This window comes from Arvicanthis niloticus, chromosome X, assembly GCF_011762505.2.
Source record: "Arvicanthis niloticus isolate mArvNil1 chromosome X, mArvNil1.pat.X, whole genome shotgun sequence".
Taxonomy (NCBI): domain Eukaryota; kingdom Metazoa; phylum Chordata; class Mammalia; order Rodentia; family Muridae; genus Arvicanthis; species Arvicanthis niloticus.
The window spans coordinates 18,905,881-18,918,660 of record NC_047679.1 but is presented as its reverse complement, the minus strand read 5'-3'; the positions used below and the strand labels follow the sequence as shown (position 1 = coordinate 18,918,660).

The 12,780-nt window shown below is 40.7% G+C and overlaps 1 protein-coding gene across 3 annotated transcripts in view; it reads right to left on the bottom strand.

Annotated features, from left to right (window-relative positions):
• The window catches only part of Wwc3 (WWC family member 3), a 106,764-nt gene that overhangs the window by 18,427 nt on the left and 75,557 nt on the right, over positions 1-12,780 (bottom strand). For all 3 annotated transcript variants that reach the window (XM_076918716.1, XM_076918717.1, XM_034485673.2), the window contains 3 exons: positions 10,475-10,717; positions 2,654-2,743; positions 1,372-1,931 (listed from right to left, as the gene is read on the bottom strand). In XM_076918716.1, the coding sequence (XP_076774831.1) occupies positions 1,372-1,931; positions 2,654-2,743; positions 10,475-10,717 (893 nt within the window). The remainder of the gene's footprint in view (positions 1-1,371; positions 1,932-2,653; positions 2,744-10,474; positions 10,718-12,780) is intronic.

Below are 12,780 nucleotides of genomic sequence, written 5' to 3'. Positions count from 1 at the left end.
TCTAAAGATTCATTGATCTGTCTATCAAACTATCAATTCATCTCTTAGGTTAAAAATAGTGGCAAACGGAAGAAACCATAAAGGTCACCTTGTTTGAGGACAAGAAAAGTGGGACAATTCCAGGAATGTCACAGAACTAGAGGTCAAAGAGACAAGGAACAGAATCTTGGCCTGCAGGCTTCTTACTTGAAGCTATTTCCACTACACCACACTACCACACTGTACTCTATTGGATACACAGCCAATAGAATGCTTCTCAGGATTCTTAGCTTCCATACTATTGACATCTTGGGCTAAATGATTTTTGTTGTGGTAGGGGTTGCGCTGTGTGTTATAGGAGGTTAAGCAACTTCCCTAGCCTCAATCCATTAGGTGCCAGACTATCCCCTCTGCCAGGCTCTGAAAGCTCAAAGTTTCTCCAGATACTGCCAAATTTCCCTCAGGACAGGGAGGAAGGACCCTCTATTCTATATAAATTATCTAGTGCTAGCCTAAATTGAATGTCTAGAACAATTTTTGCTGGGTAAATGAAAGTTAATTAACTACATGAATAAACTTCAGGTATAGGAAACTTTATTTTTAATGTAATGTATTTAAGATTCAACTTTCCTATAATTTTGAAGGAAAACATTTTATTTGTTCATAGAACACTTTAGCAATACAATGCTCTCTTAGGTGGACTTTTAATATCATATTTAGAAGTCATATTAGTACATAAAAATGATAATGCCCTTAACACATTATAGTAGTCTATTGTTTTTCAAACAGCATTGTTGTATCAATAAAGAGTTGAACAATCACTCAGCTGAGTAGATGAAACTTCCTATAAAGTCTGGTGATTCTCCATCTGGAGAAATGATTTGGTACTAGCTCGGGTGTCTTCTGAAATAGCACAATCAGAATTAGCTCCACTTTTGATTGAATTATATAATCAGAAACAAGGCCATATGGCTAAAGAGAGAGGTCAAACTGACAGAGGAGGTAGCCATTTCTACCAGGCTATAATCAGATGCATGTCTACATGCTGGTCTGAGGGGAACACACATAGAAAATTCCATCTTAGCACATGCCCCGCACAGTGCACTGAGGTTCTACCACCTTTTTATTTCCCTTTAAACATGGAAGACTATGTAATTCTTAATGTTATTTTTCAACAACTAAGTACATTCCATAAATAAGCCAAATACAGCTTCATCAATGCCAATTATTCCTGACACAGAAAGGAAAGATTAATGAAGATCTGAATTCTTCCTACCCCTATTAATAATCTAAAACAGCTCACCAGCAATTTGAAAGTCATTAGCCTTAAAGTCATAGCCCATATACCTGCTACCCCCAGAAACTCAAGATTTTCTCCCTATCACCACTTACTTGTACTAGTAGGAGCCACAGGTTGAGGTCCCCGCTCACGGGGTCCTTCATCCACAGGCACTCCATGTGGCTGAAGTGTCGCAGTTCCCTGCAAATCTTCATCTCCTAGAGTAGAGGCCTGTGATCGCAGTCTGTCCAGTGTTCCCAGGCCTGCTACCTCAAAGGTGTCAGTCATCTGGGCCAGAGGGGAGTCCCTTGAAGCCGGTAGGAAGGGTGTGTCTAAGGGAGAGCTAGGGGGTGACAGAGAGGACAAGGAGGAGCGAGAAGACAGTGAGGCCAAAGACTGGGGTGTATCCAGTGACTTCCTCTGCTTGTGGAAGCCAGAGTGGCTCTGCGGATCTGTAAAGGGGACATCACGGCCCAGAGATTCAAAAGGGATCAGATCGAATCGCAGAAGCTGGCCACACTCAGCATCGGCCTTCTCATACTGTGGGAGGCCATAGATGTCTGTGAAGCTGATGGAGCTGAGAGAGCCACGGCTAGAGGCCAGGGAACCCCTGCTGGAAGCCAGGGACCCACGGCTGCTCCCAGAAGACACAGTCAGGGTGCTGGCAGACAGGCTGAAATGAAAGAGCCATGGTATGAGAAAAACACATGCTGCTCCCACCACCCATCACCTGGTACCTGGGCTATATCCCTAGGGAAGAACAGAGCTAAAAGGAATGCAGTTGGATGCTTGAGAGCATCTGGGCAGAATTTGCTTCTTATCTGTTTTAAATGACATTTGGGGGCAGAGCACAATATCAGACTCCTTCCTGAGTTGGAGGAGTAACCAATAATGTCATTCATATGAAGCCCTTAACTTCATAAAATAGTAAGAGCTTGACAAGGGGAGCTGCCATTATGCATCCAGATGTTGTTTTTTACAAAAAGCCTCATAATACAAATGTACATAGATGAATGCTTCTGACACTGGTAAGCAAATTACACATTCCTTTAATAAGCTTGATTTTATAATTGAACTCCATTTCCTCCTGCCTCAGCTTTCAAGTGATAGAATTACAGGTGTATGCAAATATCCTAGGGTCAGACTTACTATTCTGAAGTCAAATTTGTTTCTCCTCATTTTACATGAGTTGTATATTAGCAAGTTACGTACAAAACAAAACATATCTACTTTTCTGCTCTGTTTAACTCTACTTCAGGTTCCAATCACTAGTAGTAGGAAATCTAAGCTAAAAGAAACTATGAAGTTCACTCACATGTTACTGTAATATAATACATGTCCCTGTATAAAATAATAAAATTAGTAAATATATATTTCCCTTCAAAAGTAGCCTACCTCTTTAACTGGGACTGGAGATATGATGTTAAACGTGTAGCTTCTTCCAGCTGCATAAGCAGACAATTTCTTTTTTCTTGCAGTAGAATCCTGTAGATACAGAAATAGTCAATTGGTGCATCTAAAGGACAGGAAAAATGTTTTTATAACAAGAAATTTAGCTATAGGGTTTTGGAATGTAGTTTGATGATACATTTGTGTAACTTGCCTAAGGATTTGGATTCAAACCCCATTTCTCAATCACAGAAGAGATAGAGACAAAGGACAGGAAGGAGGAAGGGAAAGAGGAAAGTGAGGGAGAAGGAAGAGAAAGAAGGACAGAGGGGAAATTCAACTATAAATGCCTCATAAATAATTCAGGTTGAAATGATTAAGTGAATTCTAAAGGCATACATTATTAATTGCAACATAATAAAAAGGGTTTTGTCATATTTGGAAAATACATCTGGCACTTGAAGCTTGCTAAAAGACTATAGATACATGATCTATAGGTGGTTGGAGCAACTGGATAAAAGGGAGGGTTGAAGAGATAAATGAGAACAAGGGAATAGACAAGTGGGAGAGCAAGTGGTGGACAGGTGAGTAGGGATGGTCATATGAATAGGTGAGTGAAAGATGTCAGGGTAAATAGGTAAAGAACAGACAAAACAAGGGGACACTACACACTAAGCCAGGTTCAAATGCACAACATGAATTAATGAATGCACAACATGAATACACAACATGAATTAATCTGTTGAGATTCCTTACAGAATCCTATAAATATAATTCCATCATCCTAGGCCTTCTTATAGGCAAAAGCTATGTAAAGTTTCATTGGCATTATAGTAAAACAAGCTCTATAGCATTTCTCGTTGAATCAAACATCTTTATAACATGAGCCATTAAACAACACATTTTAAAGCTAAATAATATACATTAAAATCAATGGCTTTCAAAATATGGTCCACAGACCTCAAGGGTCCAAAAATGTCCCCTCTTCTTTACTACATGTCTGTGAGCAGCAAAATATTCATGTGTTCACCAGAAATAACATACAATAACAGGCTAAATGTTTTAGCAGCTGCCTTCTACAAAACCAGATGTTTAAAAAGTTTATTATAAAAATGTTAAAGTACTATGCTAATTTTTTGGCTTCAAAAACATTATCAGACATAAAATTTTTGTTTCTAATAAGGCCTCATTATCTCTAATCAAATAATAATGTGAATGTAATTTCTAAATCATTAGTGTATTGATAGATAAAAATTCATATGAGCAAAAGCTCTTTGGGAGTCCTTAATTATTTTAACAGTGAAAGGAGATTCTGGGATCCAACAACTTGAGAAAAGCTGAAATATATTTTTTTATGTAATGTATTTAAGATTCAACTTATCTATAATTTTGAAGAAAAATATTTCGTTATTTGTTCATAGAAAACTTTAGCAATACAATCCTGTCTTAGGTGGACTTTTAAATGTCATAATTAGAAGTCATATGAGTGCATAAAAATGATAATGCCCTTAACACTTAGAATTATGTCACACCTCATTTCTTGTCACTCACTTGACTGTATCCTCCATTTAATAGATGAGGAAATAAACCCTCATGAAATGAAAGTAACTTGCTTTGGCTATGAAGGTTGAAGGCTCGCTCATCAGTTTGAATTTACCAGGCTCTATTGCTTCTACTTCCTGGCATTCTTATTCTGCTGTTAATATGTGACAAAAAAGGAGTTTCTTTTCACGACAAAACATTTCCCAATTTGGAGTCATGCTTAAATTCTTACCTAAGGTTTATCAATGTAAAAGGCACCAAGCATTCATCTTTAATTTCTTCTCAAAAAACGAAGAAAGAGTAAAAGAAAGTGTGGTGGTTTAATGCCTGGCCAAAGGGAGTAGCACTATGAGGTGTGGCCTTGTTAGAAGAAGAATGTCACTGTGGGGGTTGGCTTTGAGATCTCCTATGGTCAAGCTCCACCCAGTGTGAAATCACAGCTTCCACCTGGCTGCCTGTGGAACAGTCTCCTCTTGCTACTTTTGGATCAAGACGTAAAACTCTCAGCTCCTTCTCTAGCACCATGTCTGTCTGTAGGCTGCCATGCTTCCTGCCATGATGATAATGGACTCAACCTCTGAAAATGTAAGCCAGCCGCAATGAAATGTTTGCCATTATAAGAATTACCTTGGTAATTTACAGCAACCCTACGTTAGAAGTTAGTACTGGAGACTGGGGTATTGTTGAGATAAGCCAGACCATGCTTTTGTTTGGAGGAATGTGGATTTTGAGAGTCTGGGTTAGGAAAGTAGTGGAATGCTTTAAGTGGGGCTTAATGGGCCATACTAGTAAGAACCTGGAAGACAGTACTGAGGGTGATATAAACTGTAGAGGCTTGGCTCAAGAAGTTTTAGAGGAGCAGAATTTTAGAATGTTCCCTGGAGATCATTCTTCTGATAGTTTGGTGAAGAATTTGACTGCTTGTCTAAAGAGTCTGCCTGCGGCTCTAAAGTGAAGAAATTTAGAGTAATTGCCTTGAGGAAAAACATTTCAAAATAGCATAGCATAGACTCTGTCATGTGGTTTACTCTTAGGAAGAGCAGTTTGATCAAGCGTAGCAAGCTTAGAAAGGAAAAATACAAAATGTATGGTTCAAGTATTAAATGGGCACCAGAAAGTGGAATAGAGCTAAATCCTATGTTCCAGGAGATAAACAGATTAAGGGGGTGGTGATCTTGTGGCAAGATCCCACCCACCTAAGCTTATTGTTTATGTGTTTACAGTTGAATGATGGATAGTTATATCATATTAGGCATTATTATGAACAAGTTACTCTTTTTATTTAGACATGAGATTCATTTATTCATTTAGACAAGGAGATATGATTGTGTGTCAAATTGACAGGGTATGGATTATTATGGATATTCTTAGTTGTCAACTTGACTATATCTGGAATGAAGTACAATCCATAACTTAAAAAGATATTGTGAAAAGGAATTAAAGAAAAGGTTAGATCTAGGCATAGTAGTATATTAGTTTAAAACCCAGGAGACAGAGGCAAGCAGATCTCTGAGTTCAAGGCCAGCCTGATACAGAGCAAGTTCCAGGGAAAGAAAAGCTTAAGTCCAGGTGTGATGGTGTATGTCTTTAATCCCAGCATTCAGGAGACAGAGCCAGGTAGATCTCTGACTTCAAGCTCATTCATTCTACAAAGTTCAAGATAGCCAAACTTAGATAGTGAAGGAAATCATTGAAAATAGAAAGCTGGTGAAAATATAATACAACAAGGAGACCCTGTTCCAGCTCCAGCAAGCAGCAGAACTCAGCTGTTTTGGCCATCTGGCTCTGACTTTAGAATAAAATACAGAAGTGACTACTGGGACAACTGCTGTTCATTAGCTGGATCTAAGAAATTAGTGGTGACTAAGAAGAGACTAGCATTACTGAAGTGAAATCTGAGAAATGTTTTCTGAGAGCACAAAAAAGGTATGTTCCACAGATTTACAAGGTTGTACCTTGTGCTGCAGCTAGACTTGGTAATGTATAAGAATCACCCAGGTAGTAGTGGTTTTGAAAGGTATAAAGGGAGCAACAGAGGCTAGGCACTGTTAAGAGGCCAGGGAAGGCCACTGGTGAAGGTACAGTCTCAATGGTAGTTGAAGACCCAGGACTGATGGGGTTATGCAAAGAAGTTGAGGCATGGCACCATGAAGAGAGACTATAAGAGGCTATTTGTGAAAGTGCAGCTCAGTTCCAGCAGAAGACTCCAGTGTATTAGAGATGCCAATACCATGGGATGATCACCAAAAACAGCAGCAGCAGTGGAGTGGAGTCATCCAGAGCCTAGAGTGCTATAGAGAGCAGAGCTAGAAAAGTGGCCCAAGCCCTTTGCAGGGGCTCATAAGATCATGTGTGGAACCAAGACAGTGGAACAAGAAGCTGTAAAGTTGAAGTTGCTTTGGAGACTCCAAGATGTTATAGATGCCAGAGCTGTGTGGTATGTCTGCTGAGGAAAGCTGATAACAGGGAACAGAACCAGCCCAAGAGAAAGAATTGTGTTGCAGTCAACAAAGATGAGAAGAGTTGGGTGTCAGACATGAAATACAGAGTTTGGAGATTTTCCAGATGATTTTTGGTTTTGTTTTGGTATAGCATTTCCTAACTGTGATGTTTTAAAATAGCAATGTATATCTTCTGATGTTGGATATATGTGATCTGCTTTTTAATTTTATCTTATAGGAGATTACAGTTAAGAGATTACATGAATCTCAGAAAGGACTTTGAACTTTGAATTTTTAAACATTGTGGAGACTATGATAGACTATGTGTACTTTTAAAGTTGGACTAAATGCAGTCTGCATTATAACTGTAAGCCTATGGAGGCCAGGGAGTAGAATGTGATGGTTGGAATAGGTTTGGCCCCCATAGATTCATGTACTTCAATGCTTAGCCATAGGAAGTGGCACTATTAGGAGGTGTGGTTCTATTGGAGTAGGTGTGGCCTTGTTGGAGGAAGTGCATCACAGGTGTAGGTGGGCTTTGAGGTCTCCTATGCTTAAGCTCTGTCTAGTGTAGAATCAGAGCCTCCTTCTGGCTACCTTTGGATCAAGATGTAGAATTCCCAGATCCTTCTCCAGCACCATGTCTACCTACAGGTTTCCATGCTTTCTGCCATGATGATAATGGACTGAAAGTGTAAGCCAGCCACAATGAAATGTTTATAAGAATTGTCTTGGTCATGGGTGTCTCTTCACAGCAAAAAAACCCTAACTAAGACAGAAAATGAGTTTCAATTATGTCCCCTTACTAGGCATAATCATAATTCTGTATGAATGACCTTGGAACTGAGACAGGTGTCATAATTGGTCAATTGGCTTCCACAATTTAGCAAAACAGAGCCAACCTCAGTCCCTTTGTTCCATTTCCACTCTGGGTCTAACCATACAGACTGAGCTATAAGAAACCTCCTATCCTGGGACCCCACACTCCAACTAGTAGAGAGTGACACTGAGAAATGTGGCCAGGATCTACTTTGCAGAGAGTGTCATCAGTTGCAGAAACCCTTTGGAGTGTTTGGTCTCATCTCATACTCAGCAGCTTTAAATTATAAAGGAGAAATATAGTTATCACACATATATGTTCTCTTGTAATCAATGTCATTTTGTAGCAGATTTAGGAAATTCACTTGAATCATTCAGCTCTGATTGAAGTCTCTTGTCCCAGAACTGACTACCCAGCCTGGTCCCACAAGAGACTAGTGAAAAAACTACTCCAGCTTTGTTGTCTCATCCCTTAGACATTGGACATTGGAGCTACCACTGTCCCCAGGGAATTCTGTAGATGTGAACCCTATGCTCACAGCACTGGCAATGTTGAACTTCATGTGAGGAGGGCAACTAGAGTCAAAGGCTCATAGATGGGAGGTTCTGAGGAGGCAGGCACCACTTCTTGATGAAATCCACCCCACTGAACAGAGACCAGCAGGAACTGTAGGCCCTCCTCCTATCCACAACATACAAAACTGAATACCAAGGGTAGAAGAAAAGTTAAAGTATAACTCAGAAGGCACAGAAGCCCAAGAGCACAAAAGAAAAGGTCAGTTACATTCTGCCATTTGAGATTCAGACTCTGCTCTAGTTTGGAGTGCAATGGTAGGGCATGCTATCATCTCAGGCAAATGAAAATTCATTCTGTTCATTACTAGGCTAAACTAAACTCTCCAAATACTACCACTTCCTTTCAATGTTCCCATGAGCTCTGAGCCACACATGCCTCCATGCCACCATTCATCTACCCTAAAGATCCAAACATCAGGACTGCTAGGCAATACAAAGAACAGTCAGAAGTCACAATGAAAATGGGTTAGAATGGATACATCCCAGCATTCAGAGGCAGGTGGATCTCTTGTGAGTTTGAGACCAGCCTGGCCTATATAAGAAGTTCCAGGATAGCCAGAGCTACATAGTGAGAGCATGTCTCAAAACAAAGAAACAAACAAAAATAAATAAAAATTAAATTAAATAAGAAGTCACAATGATATTGTCACTATATGTATCTGCACAAGTCAAGTAATTCTGATTAATTAAACTCTATGTAGACAATGCTTAGAGAGATAAACTTTAGGGTCATGCCAATATACTGAGTTTGGATAAGCCAGTATATTAACAAAGGTGGGGGTCCCCAAAGCTAGGCAGATAGCCACAGATAAAGCACTGACAGCTGTTAAATGTGGTAAGCAGACCCAGCCTTCGGCACACTCCACAACTGCAGGCAGCAAATGGAAACCAGGAGACGTGGCATATGATGAAAGGCTGAACAACTTGGCATCAGAGAATACAAAAGACAGAGGCTTCACGTGTCTTGTGCTTGAAAGCATCTCAAGAGTAACTGAGGAAAGGCACGTTCAGAAAGGGACTCACAAAAGGCTGCCGACTTCCTACTGCAAAAGAAAGAGCTGGTTTCCTTGGCTAGAAATCAAAGTCAGAGATAAAAGCAGTAGGGAGACACCCACAATGCTACAAGGAACAATTCCCCCAGGCAACAGAGGCTCCCTGTTCTGAAGCTAGAGCACCACCTGCCCTCGCTCCCCAAATTGCCTCCAATCTCCCACAGACACTGCTCTGTAAACATAGGCAGAAGCACCAAGCACCCACATCAGACAAGAAACAGTGTAAATGATGCTTGTCCTTCTTCACTCTCTATTGCTTTCCTCTATCTATCACTTTATGTGTGCTTCTCTTTGTCTGCCGATAAGACGCTACTTTGTAGCCCACTATCAAATTCTGAAACTCACTATGTATCCTAAGCTTGTCTCGAACCCAAGGCAATCCTCCCACCTCTAAGTGCTACGATTTCGGGTGTGAGCCACTGCACCTGGCTTTCATGTCCCAGGTCTGAGTAGGCATCAGGAGCCTCTGAAAGCAGCTGGCTCCTTTTATGGCACAGAAGGCACATGATTCCACTTCCCACATAGTAAGGAAACATGCCAGGCAGTCACTGTTCTCAGGGGAAGTGAAACATGCCTCATTTGGGAGTCCCAAATCTGAATTGATATAGAATTTCAAGCTGTTGTGGTTACCTAAGTATGACTTGGGATTTGGGGACATTTCAGATTTTATATTTTTCAGATTAGAAATTCATAAAAGTACATCTGCAAAAATTCTCAAAAATTTAAAAATCAAACCCAAACCAAAATTCCAGCCCCAAGAGAAGGCACATGCCTGTGATCCCAGGAACGGAGAGGTAGATACAAGGCTAACATTAGCTACATGGCAAGTTGGAGGTCAGCCTGGGTACATAAGACCCTGTTGCAATGCAAACAATGAAGGAAGAAACAAAGAAAAGAAAGGGAGGAGGGGAGAAAAGAAAAAAAGAAAGAGAGTAGGGAAGGATTCTACCGGCTGTAGCTTGATGATTAAAGGGTTAACCTAACATGTAAAAAAATATAAAAAATAAAATAATCTCGAACAAGTGACATGGTCAAGCAGGTTAAAAGGCATCTGCTGCTAAGCTTGGTCACATGGGATCAATCCCTCAGACACGCATTACAAGAGAACAGACTGTTGCAAGTTCTCCTGGGATCTTTACACTAGTCTTGTGGCACACACTCACATTCATTCATATACAGACATATACCAAACAAATTAAATGTAATAAAAAGGTTTTAGATAAAATACACGAAAATTCAAGACATTTCTGGGCTCAAACACTTTTACACAAGAACTATTCAACTTGTACCAATTTAGAACACCTTACACGATATACAAGTCATTCACTTAGTATTTCTAGTTGATTCACTTCTAGAAGTGGTACCCTCTGTTCCCAAAGTCCTGGAAAGCCACACACCTTTCTGTGGCACCCTGTGCAGATGTGGCCCTAGCACGCTGGATCTCTTCCTCCAGGCGCCTCCTTTCCTCTTCCAGACGAACCACATCTTCTGCTGACCTCCGCTGCTGAATAATGAGCTGCAGCTCCTGCAGCAGGGCCTCCTTTTCTTTGATGAGCTGCAGCCGGTCCCTGTCGGCCTCTGCCATGCCTGGCCATGACTCGTTAGCCAGCTGAGCCAGCTGCTGCTGAATATTGGAGACTCTGGGAAAGAAAGAGGGGCAGGGAGAGATTGGAATGAAGAGAAAACCTGATGTGGACACATTTTCTTTGCTATCGCCAACTTTATAAACTCACTTGGTTAAATAAATGGTGAGATAATTACTCTGAGCTTCAACTTTATAGTATTTGGAAATGAGGGGTCATGAAAACACTGCAGAAGTTGTAATCTTTCAACTGAGCTGTGAGGTGGTGTTAATTACTTTGTACTTGTTTCAAAGAATTGACAAAAAGGCTAGCACTCCTCAACATTTTCACACTCTGTTTCCTTCATGATGTCATCCCAGAGAGAAAGGAAGCTGCTCATGTCTCCCTTTTCCACCATCATGGGTATCTAAACTGTTTGTCCAAGAGACGCCTCTGCGTTTCTGCCCCCTCATCCAGGGATAAGCACTAACAGACACACTGGGAAAATAACAGAAGGAAAATGCATCCATCAAAAATGTTTCTAAAAAGAACAGCTCTGGGGCCCCAAGCTCCACATCTGTTCCTTCCTGCCCCAAAGCCCTTGGCCAGGTGGGATTGAAAAGTGCCTTAAGGAGGGGCAAATACTCAACAAAAGCTGAGTGCTTGAACACTTCCATGACCCTAAATTTCCAAGTGCTTGCCTGGCAAACAGACTTCATCACTTGTGCCCTGAAGTGGTGTTGAATTCAGATTAAATGAAATAGACACGGCTCATGTTTTGAAAACATACTTAAAAGTGTGAGCAGTATGTTTTAGATAAGGTTTCCTTAAGACAAAACTAGGAATGCCAGACCCAACGTGAACCCAGTGCTGGGGAGTATAAAGTTTGGCAGGCATGCCTAAAAATGAAATCCAAATACTTCTTTGAAATGACAGAAATCTGTGCGAACATGTAAGTGTCAGGCACCACACAGTCTTAAGGCAATGATTATAAAAGTAGAGCCTCAGGACTGGCGCCTCAGGATCACCTGGGAGCGGTTAGAAAGGCATCAGGCCCAAACTCAGATCTTCTGACTCCTACGCCATGAGTTTGGGGTCTTGGCAAGTCCTCTGGGCACTTCTGCTGCTCACTCAAGTTGAACAGCCAGGACTCTCAGAGCTTCCTCCTCTGCAACTCTGCCCAGTCTGGAAGGTGCTAAATGACCTTTAGGGAGTTACATCAGGGACTGACAGGATGTTGTTTTTCACTAATATGGGAATGGCAGATGCAGGGCAGGAGCACACATGAGACTGCCTACCTCCTCTGCCCAGAACACATGGCATTAACCGTGTCTGACTTCTTGTCTGCTGGGTCCAGCCCTCAAAATCTGTCTCAAACCTGACCTTCACTTAGATGCCACCAATTGACTGGAGTTACCATATGCATTAAATAAACCGTAGCTTAGCCCTCTGCCAAATTAGGCTCTCTGTCTGATCTAGATAATGTGCACAGGAACTCACTTAAGGCTGGAGAATTAGACAAGGCTCATTCCCTGCATACAGAATCAACCTGAAACCCATAGTTTCAGAAGGAAAAGGGTCTGCAGGCTAAACCTTAAGTGTATGCATTTTACTCTTGCCCAGTTCTCCAGGAAGGTAAAGAAACACTACTTGTGCATCAGTAGTTTTATTAGATAACTTGTTTTCTAACTTAAAGCTAATATTTGGGAAATGATGCCAAATCATGCCACTAAAAAAAAAGTAATGTCAGAGGCAACTAAACAGGGAATAAATATCCACCTATGTCTAATTAGTGGAATTAAAATTTATAACAGTAATATATAACTGAAGCCCAATGAAAACACACTCTGAGCAGGACCATAAATAATTCAGTGCCAAATCAGACATTATACCCAGTAAAATTTCTAGAACAATCTACTGTAAGCTAAGACAAATGAAAAATAAAATAAAAGACTTGAAGACTAGTGAGAAAATTGGCTATGTCCTCATAGCAGACTTCTATTTCAGTTTATCTGCTTCTTAGGAAAGTCTATCTAAGCTATGCTAGAACTAAGCACATCTGTCACACTTACAACACACACATATTCTCAAAAGCACTCCTTTTGAGTTTCCAGAGGGTGTTTTTCTGTTTTGTGTACATA